This window comes from Hetaerina americana, unplaced genomic scaffold (genome assembly GCF_022747635.1).
Source record: "Hetaerina americana unplaced genomic scaffold, ioHetAmer1.1.p SCAF_53, whole genome shotgun sequence".
NCBI classification, from domain to species: Eukaryota; Metazoa; Arthropoda; class Insecta; order Odonata; family Calopterygidae; genus Hetaerina; species Hetaerina americana.
In genome coordinates this window covers 2,735,331-2,750,908 of record NW_027287128.1, presented here as the reverse complement: position 1 = coordinate 2,750,908, position 15,578 = coordinate 2,735,331, and the positions used below count along the sequence as shown (strand labels likewise).

The following is a 15,578-nucleotide window of genomic DNA, read 5'->3' as shown; positions in this document are numbered from 1 at the left end:
AAAATCTGAAATTATATCTTTTATTTAATACGTTTTCAAAATTATTAAAAATCTCAATTACACCCGTTATTTTCATATGCCAGAAATTATCTTTCATTGGTTTTTCTAGCGAGACACTTGCAATTTTGATATTTTCTCGCTGGATTTCATATATTTTCTTCGTTGAGGCATTCTTTAATATCCAATAATTCTCTATTATTGTAATACGTATTACAATAATAGAGAATAAATACGCGGAAGCATGGCTTCACCTGGGGGTGAGATTTTTTAATCAATTAGCAATTAGCCTTCGTCTATTCTTTCACTATCCACCTCATTACTATTGTTCAGTTGCGGCAGTAGTTGTATCATGTTTCTTCTAACATTTGAGACATTATAAAAAGAAGAGGGCATGAGAAGAAGTCGGGCATTATTTTCTAAGAAATATGCCCAACTATTGCAACGGTGGCATCTTTGAAAAGCAGAATCAGATCCGTGTCATTTTTCAATCTCAAGAGCAGTTATTGAAAAAAGTAGGCTCCTGGGTAATGCTTACTTTATGATGTTTTGCGATTTTTTATTCTAATGATAGCTTTATAATTTTATATACAGGGAATCTATGAGTAAAAGATATGCTGTCGATTCATATGAGTCTAGGCATGGTAATTATATCATTGCGCTATCGAGAAAACAATATATATATTATTGGATAGGATTAATGGCATCATATTAGTAATGCAGCGCTGGAATAATTAATCCTTTGGAGACCACAGATCAAAAATTGCACTCCGTTTAAAGTGATTGGCTTGCAATATTAGAAAGCTAGAAACCATTAGGAAACTCAGTCGCCTTAGCAGAGGGATTAAAATGATTCTGGTAATTAACATGATTGAAACAAAGTAAGTAAGCTTAGGAAAGGAGAGTGGAAGAAGCATTGAGGAAATGAGTTCACATCATGGTAGGTTTTTTCGTGATTTTTGTGCAAGTCTATTCTTTCAATGGCTGTCTACCATACAATTCCAACAGAAGCCAGAAGAACTAGCCAGGGAAGTTCTTTTCTTTTGAAAGAAGGCCTGAAAATCGTCGTATTCATTTGTTTCCATGTCAGGAAATACATAAGCTGTGGTTAATATTTTAAAGATGTAATTTCAGGCCAAAGTGCGCAAATGTTCTATTGATTATTATTAAAATAAAAAAATTACATAAAAGATATTTTTTCAGATAGAAAAATTTACATATTAACAATTCCGAAACTAAAGTCGAAATAAATGTGTGTTTTGAATCAGCTACATATTTAGTGGATTTCAGTCATAGGACATACCCGATAAATGGAATATGCTAAGAAAAAGTTTTGAAAGAACTTGTTATCAAAATTTTAAGTTTTATTTATGCACTTTGATGTTTTCTCATGTGATAAATAATTTTTAACATAACCGAGAATAAATAAGAAAACGTTGTGAGTTTTAAGGTTCCGGAAGAAGGATTTTGTAGTACAAGGAGCACATTTTCGAACTTTTAAATAACACCAGTACCTAAATAATGAGAAAATGTAATGATACAGTAAAATTTTCAAAAATAAGCCAGTTCTTCTTATTTATCACTATTGCACATTTTATATGGAATAGATGTGATTTCATATAGTCGAAACTAGAGATAAGCTAGAGGAACGAAGTATTATCTGGGATAATGTTTTTCCTTTTCTGATACGATGTTACTTCATTTTAATCGATTGACTAACCACTCATTGGATAAATTAGCAGGCAAATTTGCATCATATTTTTATAGAAGTAATTATCAATAGTGAGCGTAGGTATTTTCCAAGTGGATAAAAAAATGAAAACTTTAAATTAGTGCATATTTGTACATACATATATGTGTTCGTATATTCATTATTTTCGTTCGTCTTCATTATTTCATTTGAAAATAGCTATATTTATTACGAAGAAAATTTTTAAAAGTGACTATATTAGCCCAAAAGCATTATGTTTTACATTTTTCATATTAAAATTTATTATTTTTACAACAGCAGTTAAATTAGACATGTGAAAAGCGTGGTTTTAGCAATCTCCGGAATATATAAACAGCAAAATTAAAATGAATTGTTAAAAAGCAATGACTTAAGCATTTACGAAACGAGTTCCGATTCTCACAGAGCAAGATGATTTATTCTTTTTTCATGCAATGAATCTCTTCAACTATTTTTGCAGCAGAGTGTATGTACCTACAACATATCATATAAGACTTGGAGTATTAACAGAGTGTACAAATTAACTGGAAGAAATTGGTTTGAAACATAATTTAACATTAAAAATTCATGTTTCCACTTTGACTATAATATTTGCTTTCCCTAATCAGTTTTCAATTTACATCATTGAAATTGACTGTTGACTGTAAGTGAGGTAATAATTTTATAAAGTCAATAGATAAATATGAGCTAATGGGAAGTATATGAAAGAATTTACTATCAACTCTCCCGTCAAATGTTTTTCTCCTGCAGGCTTAAATTTCAATTTATATACAATTACCATTTTAACTAGTGTACCATATTCAACTAGGATCAAGAGTATAGTGCAATGAATATTTTATAATAACAATCAGAAGGTAATCAGAAACATTTTAGCTATTCGATTCCAAATTGTATGCTTTAACACTCGAATTTAATGAAAGAAAAAAATATGAGAAAAGAATACCATATATCGCAGTATTCGTAGAAAATTTACATTTTAAATATTTTAATTTACTAATTCCTCGATAGCCATAATTGATGGCACTAGATAATTAGCAAAAAATGAACCACTAATTCTAACATATTTTTTTCAGAAGACGATTGATCTAGGAAAATTTTCTTTTCTAGGAAAATAAATCTGCTGAAGAAACTAATTCCTCTACTGAAAATACACAGTAGTTTTTCGCTTTTAGCTCGCTAATCGCCAACATTTTTAACTTTGCATTCAAAAAATTATAATTCATTTTGCAATTGAATGAAAAATATCACTTATCCAGAGTTTTGACAAATGAAACTAAAGAGGTGTAATTGATGATTAAATCAAAAGGACGGGCTTCAATTGTTTTAAATGGCGTAGCTGTTCACAATGTAATTAACATTTTGAAAAATCGTGATATAACAGTAATTTGAAAGAGGAAATACACATAAAAATTTGCCTCAACCGCTTTCCCATTTGTAAAGAATTGGTCTGAAAAATTACGAGGCAGCACAGACTACAATTTGGGCTTTTTCGATGGATCCTTTTTCCACGATTTTTCCCCAGTTGTTTTGAAGCGGCAAAAACTACCGGAATTAAGATATATTTCCGCAATTCCACTCGTCGTTAAAGAGCTCCTCGCTGCGGGAAATTTATCATTCCATTCATGTTTTCAGCCAATCCGCACTCGACTCCAAAGAATGGTGCTACCAGCCTCCAGGAGTCCTCCCCTAAATTATGACTTAAATCTCGCAATTTGTTCGCGTCAGAGGAGGGGATCAACACTTAAAAGGCATTGCTAATGGAGGAATTACTGCATCATGGGATGGGATGGCGTCCTCGTTTTATTAGCTGTTCGAATATGCTTTTGATCCTGTGGATGTTAACAATTCGTCCTTGATTCCGTTGAAGCAACTTCCTTAAAAGAGCGATGGAGGAGCAAATCCTCTCGGTGGTTTTCCCTTTTTATATTAATGGTTCTCTCGTGAAGGAGATGTCTTATAAATTGTTCCTGATGTATTTAAAAATATGACGTAGGGGACAAAGAATTAAAAACTCGTAAAAAAACACCGCAATTCTTCTGATTCTTACATAGCAGAAGAGAAGAATTCGGAATGTTAAACAAAATAAAGGGCATGTAGTATTGCATTTATATATTTAAACACTAGCGTTGGCGTACATGCAGCAAGTAGCCCGGTAAATATTAAAGATATTAGATACATGTTTCATTCATTTATTGTACAACAATGATCCATTATAGAAAAATAACTTTACGTTTGGTATCAAAACATGACAACCTGTAAAGAGTAACGATTTTAAGGTTCAAAATTAAATTTATTTGGTACGTTATGTATTTAAATTCACTCATACTCAAAGAAAAGTACTTTCATCGAAACAAATTCTAAAAAGGACCATAAGATACACCGTATTCATTTTATGACAGATATAATTGATTGGTTGAAGAATATATGGCAGGTTTCGCTGGTGAGGGTTTATATTGCATTCATGAATTATCATGAAACATTCAGAACATAGAAGAAAGACATAATTCTGGATACTATCTCGTCAAATGACATTCGCGAACACTTTGTGGAGGTAACAAGCCAAATCTGCTGTGCCACAGTTTTTCACTCCAGGTTTTAAATCTCCTTTATGATCGAATGGAAGTTGGGCATGATATTGGATCTGGGTTGAATCGAGATATATTTTATAGCAGAAATATCAACATTGGCATTTATAGGTTACAAATACTTATAAATGCAAAAATTAAGTAAAATACAGAAAATTACTCATGTTTGACGCTTACATCATTTTATCTTAAGGGTTATAAGAATACTAATCCTCGTCCATTGTTGACTTTAAAATAATGTTTTGGATAAAAAACGTTCGTCTCAAAACTTGAATAATAATAAGAAAAATATAAGGAAGAGTTTTATCTTAAATTCTTCACTTATAATTTGAGCCAAAATTCCACCAATAGTAACAGTTTATGAAAGGCATATGAACAAAAAAGCTGGTGAGTTTCTTTCTAATATACAAGAAAGAACCTGAGCACTCAAAACAAAAATGAAAATTCAAGGTATAGCCGGTAACATTAACATTTTGTGCATTTGGTTTTGAGAACAAAACATTCGTTTTGGTATCTACTAGAATAGCATTTATAACAAAACCTATTTTCAATGCATCCAAATGCATCATGTAACAGTAAGTTGAATCAATGTATTCAGGTTATTCCCGAAAAAAAACACAAATTTCCTGCTTACCACATTCATAATCAACTTGCTTTGTCAATCCACAGAAACAAGAAACAGCTGATTATATAAATAGATAACACCAATATACGACAGAATTTAACGTTGTTCTGTTAAAAAAAATATTTTTTGAAATTTTTTTATTTTTATGGCATTGTTTTCTGTAATTAAATGTGAATATTTATAACATGTAACCACTCAATACTTTGACATACGTAGTAGAATATTCTTCCCCAGCACGTATGAATAATGAAATGTGTATGCCTTAGCATATTATTTATAACCAATCGGCCTCTCTCCTCTCCATTCATTTCGTTCTCCATATTTTCAACAAAAGAGTGCGTTACTATAGATATGTAGAGTTATATACGTACATTCACTACATTTATCATTTTTCGAATTGATAAGTACGGAATAAACGGACATTACATTGGATTCGTGTGGCTTTGTTGTTATTATTTTATTCCCTTCCTGAATTTATTTTCCCTCTATGAATATATTTTCATTTAGCTACCCAGGGTATGACGTGTTTTTTGTAAACTTTGCACAAAAATTTGCAAGTTGTCAGCACCGGATTTATAATGTTTTCTCTCTACACCCGCACCCTTTTAAAATTAAGAAACAATCTGATGGCCTGAATATTTTTCGGCAGTTGCCACATGAAAATATGTATACTTCATTTTCAAAGTTGATTTTTCAGCCAGCTTTTTAAGTTTTATTGGCTTGTTGCCATAATAATTACCAAAAAAATTTTATTTAACCTTTTAGAGAACATTATAACTGTAAGCACAAGTGCAGGACACCTTTGTTTAGGAATATTTTTTCGTCAAGTGATGGAAGCATAATTCAATTGTAAAGGTTCTGAAGAGATATAATATGAAAATAACGTGAAATTTCATGCTGCTTGTTCCAGATACATTTTTATCCTTATATTACTCTGTATTTTAGCAATAACATACTTGTCATTGCAATATCCTGCGGCCTCCTCTCTTAGCGTGTGCCCCTTCGAATTTTAGAAAAGAAAAGTCGAAGAGAAATGGGATATAAGCACATATTCCTCTATGAATATCGATTATTACTGAAATTAGTAATTTAATTAGACAGGAATGAAAGCATTAAAACAGTCGAAAATATTTGTTACTGATAGAACACTGAATTAATAATAAAAAGTTATTTCAGCCCAATTATAAGCCTTTGTAATTACGTGAAATCCCAAGCTTCCAATTTAGTAGAAAGACTTATTTCCCGATTTTCCAATCTCTTCAAAACTCATGCGTAAATTTATATATGTTGGGAGTTTTCTTTTAGCGCAATGAATTTCTATAGGCATCCGATATTATTCAGTTATTGCTTCAATCCTAACGCCCTGCCGTGAGCAAAAGGATTATCTTAGTCCTGGCTGAACAATAGATATTTAATATTTCTTAATGAAAATTATTTATTAACGATTCAGTTTTCACTGTGGACAAATCAGCTTCATGTGATTAAATAAGTATTGAATACCTATTTATCCAGCAAATATGCTTAAGTTAAACTCAGTTTCGCCCGAATCTTAGGATATTTCCGTTCTCTTAGTCATGCAATCTACCACTATGATTGTACACACATTTTCCCTACTCTATAGAGGACAACGAGAAGAGGGTTTTTTGGGACTCCAATTGACTCATTCTTACGTGCGTAGGCCAGAATCCGAGGGGCCCGCTAACGAAGGATTCTCGCACTCAACGCCTCGAGCGGGCGCCGACAAGCCTTGCGGCCGAAGTCCTCACTCCTGCACGTGGGGTCTCGAATCGGAGTCGTCGGTAATATTGAATTGCACTTGACTGAGCCCTTCAATTAATCCCTTCCTCTCGCTTCTAAGCCATAGGATTAATAATTACATACTATGGCACTTCATGACAATCATCTTTAGCATATTTGGAAGCTAAATCCTTTCCTGTATATGGATGCAACTCTCACCCAATATAGTGTTAACAATAAAAATGTCATGTGATGATACCTCTTATGTCAGCGAAGGGCGCTAAAATGTTTTAATTCCATCTTCTCAGATAACGGTGAAGTAACCGATAAAATGCAAATCGTATTATTTTGCATTCTGGCGTGATGACGCCGTAATAGCAGTTGCCCCAAGAGAGTTTTCCACTGGTTTTTCCCAAAATATGATTTTAATCATGTGGTTTATATGTTTGAATATTAACACTATTCGATGGTAAATGGAAAAGGATACAATAATCATGAATGAGACGTTATACTAATGTCCACTGCACTAAAATGTAACCTTTCAGTTTGTATTTACCAAAACGATGGTAAGCATACGTTGCTGAATCATGAACCATCACTCCGTATCCTACAATTAAGGGTAGATGCGAACCGCTTGTAATCATATTTCACCTTTCTCCAGAACAACGGAATATCCTTGTTTTGTGCAAACCAAATAAAAGGTGGTTTCACTTAAATCTGGATTTATGAACGCTAATAACTAGAAAATGACTTGAGATGCAACCATGAACCGTAGACCTTATTTGACCTAAATTGAACTACCAAGCACGCTACAGAGGTCTCCTGGTGCCATTTGGAAACACCTGCGTATCCGTTGGTTGTCTCTTCGTTATCTCTCAATGTCGTGCGAGTATTATTCGAGTTCCCGTGTATTCGTGTGCGAGTGTGTTTGTGCGAACGTTTGCGGAGGGTGACGGGTGGCAGGGGTGATGAGGGGGGGAGGGAAGGTGTTTTCGAGGCCGAGCGAATCGGTGGCCGAGAGCACGAGATCCGAAATTAAGATCTACATCCGGTCTGAATGCCGCAAAAGCGGTTTCGAAAATTCATCCCTAATTCTCTCCCAGATATAAAGAAATCCCCTTCACGAAAATGCTTTCAGAATGATTGTTTCTATCCCTTCCCAAGACCCTCGCTCGCACCCCCTTCCCCACTCCCCGCTCCCTCTCCGAAGCTATGGAGTCTCCTCCATCTCTCGAGAAAATTAAGTTCGACATTTCGTTTCTTTATCCAGCTATATCTGCAGAAATATCTATATGTACATGTAAACTCATTTTAGTCACAATCTAAACACAGAACGAGAGGTATTTATTTTTCAAGTTAGTGATTCATTCATTATATATATATATATATATATATATATCTTATACAGATTCTGAAGACGACAGCCGTGCTGTCGAAACGTAAAATAACAAATTGTGAGTGTCCTTTCTTTGTGTCTCTATATTCTAAAAATCTACATCTGTGTTTTTTATATATTTGTGTGTCGCCGAAGAGCGTTCCATTTCGAAGATATTTTATATATATATATATATATGCACAATACATACACTTGAAAAAGAGCATAGAATACCACAAAGCACATAGAATATATTAAAATCGTAGTTAAGGCAGACAAATAAATATAACAATCACGTATATATTTTTATGTTTTGACTGTCATGTCGCCTTCATCGTACGAAGAAGACGTTCTTTTTTCTCCGACGAAGGTGGATGTCATGATCACCGAAACGTAAAAATAAATGTATGAGCTCCTTTTATTTGTGCCAATGTTTTTATAATAATTTTATATGTATCCTAAAAAATAATACTATATACGTGCGTTCGTGTGAACATAAATATGTAAAAAAATTCTGTAGAGTAGGGAGGTTGTAACTATAATGTGAATAGCGCCACCCAAGTTTATTCAAAACTTCATATGATTCTGAGGGTAAAAAGAAACTTTGCACTTCCACAATAAAGATTTAATATTTCACGACCATGGTTTCTTTGCTGCGCATCATCATCACAATGATAATGATGGGCAGCATTGAAACCATGGTCGTGAAATATTAAATCTTCATTGTGGAAGTGTAAAGTTTCTTTTTACCCTCATAATGAAGGAATTCCTATGATTCATTTATTGTGCATCTACTTTTCAACTGTCCCGGCTCCGGCTATTGCTATACTATTTGCCTCTGTGAAATTGTAAACAAATGAAAATATATTCCCAATGAAAGTCAATAAATACCGATCTGTGAGTTATTCAAGTAAGCAAGTTTGCGCATAGATAAAAGCCGAAGGCCATAGGTTAAAGAAAATCCTGCACGGTGATTTCGCAATCCGTCTCCAACAGCAACGGTAGGCGTCACAATTGGCTTGTTTATTTTTTAAATTTAATCATCGCCTTTGATTCCCCATTTGATAAAACCAAACGAGATAACGAAATTCCCACGTGGGAGCAGTTGTGCGAGCTTGCTCCCCCAGGCGCTTGCGAACTCAAATCAACCGCCCGCTCCCTTTATCCCCTCGCGTGCGTGCCCACGCGTGCCTGCACATGCGTCGACTGCGTGGCGGAATGCTTGGTGGGAGACGGAAAAAAAGAGATATTTCCCCACTCACGCGCACGCGAGGTAAATCCCCGCCAACACACCACGTGCTGAGTCCACGTGTCCTCCCTCCCCCGTGACATTCTTCCAAACCCCTCTGCTCTGTTCTCGCTAGCAACTTGGGAATGAAACTACGACGGGACGAATAGGGTTGATAAGACGAGAATTGAATGAGGAGGCATGAAGAATTCGTTCGTTTTTGACGCCCCTAAACTACAAGGAGAGCAAGACAGTGCGGTTCGAAGGCGGGTTCATATTTGGAGGATGGCGGAAAGAGAGGTGGAGGCGGCGGGCAAAAGAATCCCCTTAACCTCGCCTAGAAATTCATCATCTTCCCCTCACTGTCCCTCACTCTCTCCCGAGAAAGGCTGAGGGAGGAAGGAAAGGGGGGAAATCCGCTCTGGTTTAAGGAAGTGAAGGGAGGAGCATTGGAGAGAGGGAGTGGAGAGATTAGAGGCCGAAAGAGAGTCAGTATGGTCCAGCATATGTTTTCGGCTGGGAGAATTAATTAACGATCGTCAACTAGGCGCTCAAAGAAATGAGCTTCCTTCTTTTCCTGCTTACCCAACGACCCCCAAGTTCTGTATCTTTCTCTCTCTCTATGTCCCGCAAACCACTCCCTCTTTCCCAAACGAAAGGAAACACTTCACCCTCCAAACGCTGAAACCAACCCCGCCTCTCTGACACCGCCCACCCAACTCACGACCTCATCCAACCCCATCCACCACCACGAAAAATGCCACCCCTTTTTCCACATGTCCGCAGAGGGACGCCCCCTTTAAGTAATGGGCCACTTCCCGCAACGGCGTCGGCGCGGGGAGGGACACCCTAACCCTGGAATAACCGGAAAGGGGTGCGGTAGGGTGTGGTGGGGAGGGGTTGCCGGGGAACAGGGGTGGTTTTCAGGGGGAACGTCGAAGGGGGCTGGAGAGCGAACGGTGAATAGATGGCGATGTACACGCTCAAATCATCGCCACCGCCGATGATTTCGCTCGTTCGTCCATTCACAAATTGGCCGCCCTCTCTGCTTTTTCCCTCCCCTCGAAGGGGAGGGGGGTGTAACGATTAGGTGGAGTGCTTCCTAGAGTGGTAGGGTCGGCACAGAGCGCGGTGACGGGTGCGGTATCCTTTGGTGCCTACGACTGTGAGTGCGTGGTGTTCTGTAGGGGGTGCTGGCGAGTGTGGGAATGGGTGCTATCAGGGGGCTGGTGTATAGGGCCGGGTCAGGAGACGGGCGGGGTGGGCGAGGAAGAGGCGGCGGCGGTGGTGGTGGAGGGCGTTGGTGGTGGAGGGGGTGGAGGAGGCGGCGGGAGGAGAGGAGGAGTAGGACGGTCGATAGCCAGAACGGGGGAGGAGGCGTGCTGTGAACTGGGCGATCCCTCGGGATCGACTTATATTCCGTCAACAAGCCATCCCCTCATTCAGTCACCCGCCCCTTTTTATATTTTCACCCGCCTCCCTGCACTACTTTACTTCCTTAGACAGCGCGGTGTCCCTTCTGGCCCTCGGCACGGCACTCCGCCACAATCTCACACGCGTCTCCCTCTCCCACCCGCTTTCCGGGCCTGAATCCTCTCTTCGCCACGAGAATCCGACACACGCGTTCACGCCAACCCCCCCCCCATCTCCCTCCATCGTTGGGATCCCCCCATCGTTTGACGCGACACCCGCCGCGATCGTGCGTAAAACGTGGATATCAGATCCGAGCCATTTTCCTTCCCCTCCGCTTCTCCATCTTCCAAAGGATCCCGATCGACCCCTAATAATTCCGCATTTGGTAAATATTCAACCCCTTGTCTTCTCCTCCCTTCTCTACGGTCCCTCAACTCCTCATCTCTCAACTCGAGCCGCCTAAACCGTGCCTTCCCCGACCTTTGTTCCTCGCCCCACGCTACCTCTCCTCCTCCGAGTCGTCTCACTCGAGGGTAGGGGGTTTATTATGTTCCCCCTCGCTCATTCAGAAGGAGATCTCTCTCTCTCTCTCTCTCTCCCCGTTGAAACCCTTCTTCCTGCCTTCCTTCCTGCCGTCCTCCCGCACCGTCCCTCCACCCACACTCTTCAACCCCCGTCGCGGGGTAATGCGATTTTCGAGGATGATATCCATCTCCTCCCACTCGGGAGAGGGAAAAAAATGGATGGGTTTGGTGGAAAAAAATGGTTTTGATTTTATTTTTTTTCTCTTTCTGAAGGGAGAGGGTTTTGGGGATGTGTGCGTGCGTGTGATGACGGGTACAAGTGGAGTGGGGTAGGACGAAGTACGAACGGTAGGACCGAGGGGAGAGGAGGAGGAGGTGGTGTTCGGGTGGTTGATGGGACGCCTGCTTTCATACGACCTCGGGAGGCATTGGACGATAATGCAGCAATTTGGATTCCGGCCGTTGTCGTCGTCGGGTTTTTCCTCTTTTTTTCTAACCGTTTAGAAACACTCATGCCGCCCCGTAAACATACCGGGAGACTTCACTTTTGGGCGAATTGATGATTGATGGCGGAAACCTTGGAAGGTTGCACTCGGACTGCTTTTGATTCCTCATAGCTTTTGAATATCAATTTTACGATGGATTTAACACGGATTTCACGCAAAATTTGCTCCTCCGCGTAGAACAAAGGAATGAATATTTTTCTTCCCTTAAGTTTGGTGAGAAGAGAGAAGATAATGGCTACCACAAGGTGATGGATGACAATAACGCACCATTTTCCGTCACCGAAATTAAATTAGGGGATTTGAATCTTATTTTTGTAGAAATAAAAAAGTAATGGAGTGTTACAAAGTACACTATTTCAGTTGGGAAAGAGTGAGTGCGGAAATGTCAATGGGAAAGATTTGAGAATGGCAATATTCTGCCCACCGATATGAATAATACATTCCAAAACGATTGTAGATTTGAATGCACGCTTTAAAGTAGATTTTTTGAGAATCCGTCCTCGCCGTTCACAAAACTCTGGTATCTCTCTCTTCATTTCATCAGGGAAAGGAGAGAGAAATCCGACTGCCTGCGGGGTATTTGGCGGAGAGAAAGACGATTGCACCACGAACCCTTAAGGCGCCTACATTATTTCTCCGAGGAGTCAGGATGAATCACGCTTCACGACATAAAACTCATTGACACGACCGCAATAGATTCGCTTCCACTTCCGTAACCCTAGCTACTGAGCACGGGAGTGTTTCTTTTATTTTCCTCCAATATGAAGTTGAATAACTAGCATATCCCAATATACTCTCTCGATAGGGATAAGAATTTTTTCGGGGATAATATTGCGAGTACGAGCCAGCAGTGGCCTGGAAAATAAACACCATCGAAGGATTTTATTGGATCGTAAAACTTTGGCGACGAAGGGGGACCCGAGAGATTATCCCAAAAATCTGAATTCTCCTAGAACTCAGTCCACAGCTGTGTGAGTTGAGAGATTGAAGAATTGATCCCTATAGGAGTCCGTTTTAAGAGCTTAAAAAAACATATTCAAGTCAAGTGCTCTCACAGCCGTCGCTTATCGCCGTTTTATTAGAAAAAAAGATATTCTTAGTGAAATTATGCGAATATAAAATTATAACAGGGGTATTAGAAAGGCTCCCATAACAGTTTCGTGAAACCGATGAGATAAGGTTATTGAGAATGGAATCCGAGGGAGACTCAACAACCAATCATCACTGCCCACGTAAAGTGCTCAAGAGAAAATGGATCAATCGTGACGGATACGCTTGGTATAGGGCAATCGCCAACCCCTAAAAAGCGGGCGAGTCTGGAGATTTCGTGCGACGGGCGCACGAGTCTCCAAAGCACGCGCCACTTGTAGCACACGCCTTTCGCGAAGGAAAGACAAGGCCGTCTCCAAATGGCACCGACGAAACCGGCTGAGATTGCTTTCGAAAAAGTCTAATAGCCCCGGGGAAACCATATGGGCAGAGTGCAATTGGATAGAAATATAGTACTGAGTTTAACTCAGCGTGTTCAACGCCTACACCGGGCGTAAAACTTCCCAGGTTACATATCCAAAGATATGCTGGGCTGGTGAATCACACGAGAGTGAAACAAATCAGTTATTATTTTAATAATTAGTAATAAAACTTCCATAATGTTCATAATCTCGTATTGTAATTAGAATTCCGCGGTAGATTGAATTGCACCAATCACATCACCATCGGTAATTTCACCATGATTCACTCATCACCTGATCACGAATAAAGAGTAATACGAAAATATAAACTTTTGAAATAGGGGACTATCCAAAATACAGATGTATTAGAGTATGTACGCGTAAAACATAAAGAATCAGAAAAAGATTCCAGGCTACCAATTTAACACACTCGGTGGCTCCAAAAGATAACAAAAATCTTTCAAAAGCCAGTGGTCACTACTCACCTCGAGTAGTAGCACGGGAAGGTCGATCCAGCTAGGCCGTATTGTTTGAGGAAATCGGTACAAGACACTTCGGGAGGGTAACCGCAGCCCTTAATATTCACAAGTAGCACCGCTTCTTCCAAATCATCGTCGCCTTCCTCGTCCTCTTCATCGTCCTCCTCTTCGTCGTCGTCGTCCTCCTCGTCCTCTTCCTCTTCGTCCTCCTCCTCCTCTTCATCGTGCACATGGTGGTGCCGCAGAGACCTTTCCACTCTCCTTCTCTCGCGCTTCGTTGGTGAGCTCGCCGTGTCCGCCAGCGGAGACGTCGACTCCGCCGCAAGTGATGAGGATTCCGGTGAGGACGCCGCTTCCGGAACGGGGGGCGGCGGCGACGACGCCAGCGGATGGTCAGTCGACGAGTCCGTCGACGGTGAGGTGAGCACCACACCGCCGCTTATGGTGCTAGTGGCAACGGCCGTGGTGTTAACCCCCACTGGCACTGAATCTGCGGACTCCGTCGTCGCAGTGGCCTTTTCCCGGGCCGTCGACGTCGACGCCGCCTCGGTGGTCGTCGACCTCGCGGTGGGGCTTGTGGTGGAGGCAGTCGTGGTGGATATGGTGGCGGAGGTGGATGCCGAAGAGGTGGCGGGGGTCGTGCCCTTGGTCGAGGGGATCGCCGGAGGGACGGTGGGCTCGTCGGGTGTGGTGGGAAGGGGACTAGTAGCACCGTCTGTTGAGCTTTCCGTGTCGTTCTCGACGCGGTACACGGAAGCTGGGGAGTAAAGGACGAAGATCTGGGTGCAGTGGTACAGGTCGGACGTGCACCCTTCCCTACACGAGGACGCCGCGGGCAGAGCGGCCGTATTCGATGAGGAGGGACCAGTCGTCAGGGAACAATTGGCCAAGCCGGCCCGGTCGACGCGCCGGCTGGTGACGCACACGGCCGGCTCGGGCCGGAAGTCCGCCCGAAGTGTGGAGACGGCCGGGTCCACGTAGAGGGGCACTAGGAACAGGAGCGCGGACGCGGAAGAAGTGAGCGCGAGGGCGAGGAAGGCCGTGAGGTAGAAACGTAACCTTTGGCCCCACGAGCGCCGTTTCTTCTTCCGCTTGCACTCGACGCGACCCCTCGGGGCCCCCCTCCCGTTGAACCCGGGGGGCATCCCGGGTTGACCCCCAAGGCCATGGACACCCCACGAGTCCTCATCGCTCCAGTCCGTCCGTCCGCCGAAGGCCTCGTCGACCACGCCGCGCCGGACGCCGTCTCCGTCTCCCCAGGCTTCCCATCGCCTTCCCTCAGACCCGCCACCAGTCTCTCTACCAGCAGGTCCTCCCAGGAGGGCCTCCCGGCGCTCTTCGGACTCGGCGTCTCTCCTCGCGGCCGCCCCACGGCCCTCCGAGGGGCGCACCTTACGACTCCTGCTCGGACTCCTGCTGACCCTTTCGGCTGCTCCCCCCCCACGGTATCTCGCTCCCTCGCCTTCATCATCCTCCTCCTCCCCCGCCTCCTCCTCGTCCTCCTCGCCGGCGACGTCCTCCTCCTCATGCCTCCTACGCCCTCCGCCCCCTCGGCTGGTTCGGTGATGTCTCTTCGAGGCCCCTCTATCCAGAAGCAGCTCCGAGCTGCTGCTCCTCATCTTCCGCTCCCTCCTCCCGAGGAGGTCTTGACGCTCACCGGCTGTCGCCGCTGCCTCCGCGGAAGCCCCTCCTCGACGGCGACTCCCTCCGCCTTCCGTCCGGGATCCCTCGGCTCGATTCTGCCCACATATCGGGTGGACGGCGGGCCCCGCGCGGCCTCCCTCCTCCTCTTCCTCCTCCCCGTCCTTCTCCGCGGCCGGAGGACCGCCCTCCCGCTTCCCTCGCACCGCTCACCCTCTCAGCGCCGCTCGCCAGCAGGACACGCTCCTCGCGGGTGGGCGTCGCCGCGCAATTCACCGCACCCGCCGC

The 15,578-nt window shown here is 42.4% G+C and overlaps 1 protein-coding gene across 1 annotated transcript in view; it reads right to left on the bottom strand.

Annotated features, from left to right (window-relative positions):
- LOC139694718 (uncharacterized) overlaps positions 1–15,268 on the bottom strand; it is a 371,117-nt gene extending 355,849 nt beyond the window's left edge. Inside the window, exon 1 of the mRNA XM_071593218.1 lies at positions 13,656–15,268. Within this exon, the coding sequence (XP_071449319.1) occupies positions 13,656–15,268 (1,613 nt within the window). The remainder of the gene's footprint in view (positions 1–13,655) is intronic.
- Between the last annotated feature and the right edge of the window lie 310 nt (positions 15,269–15,578).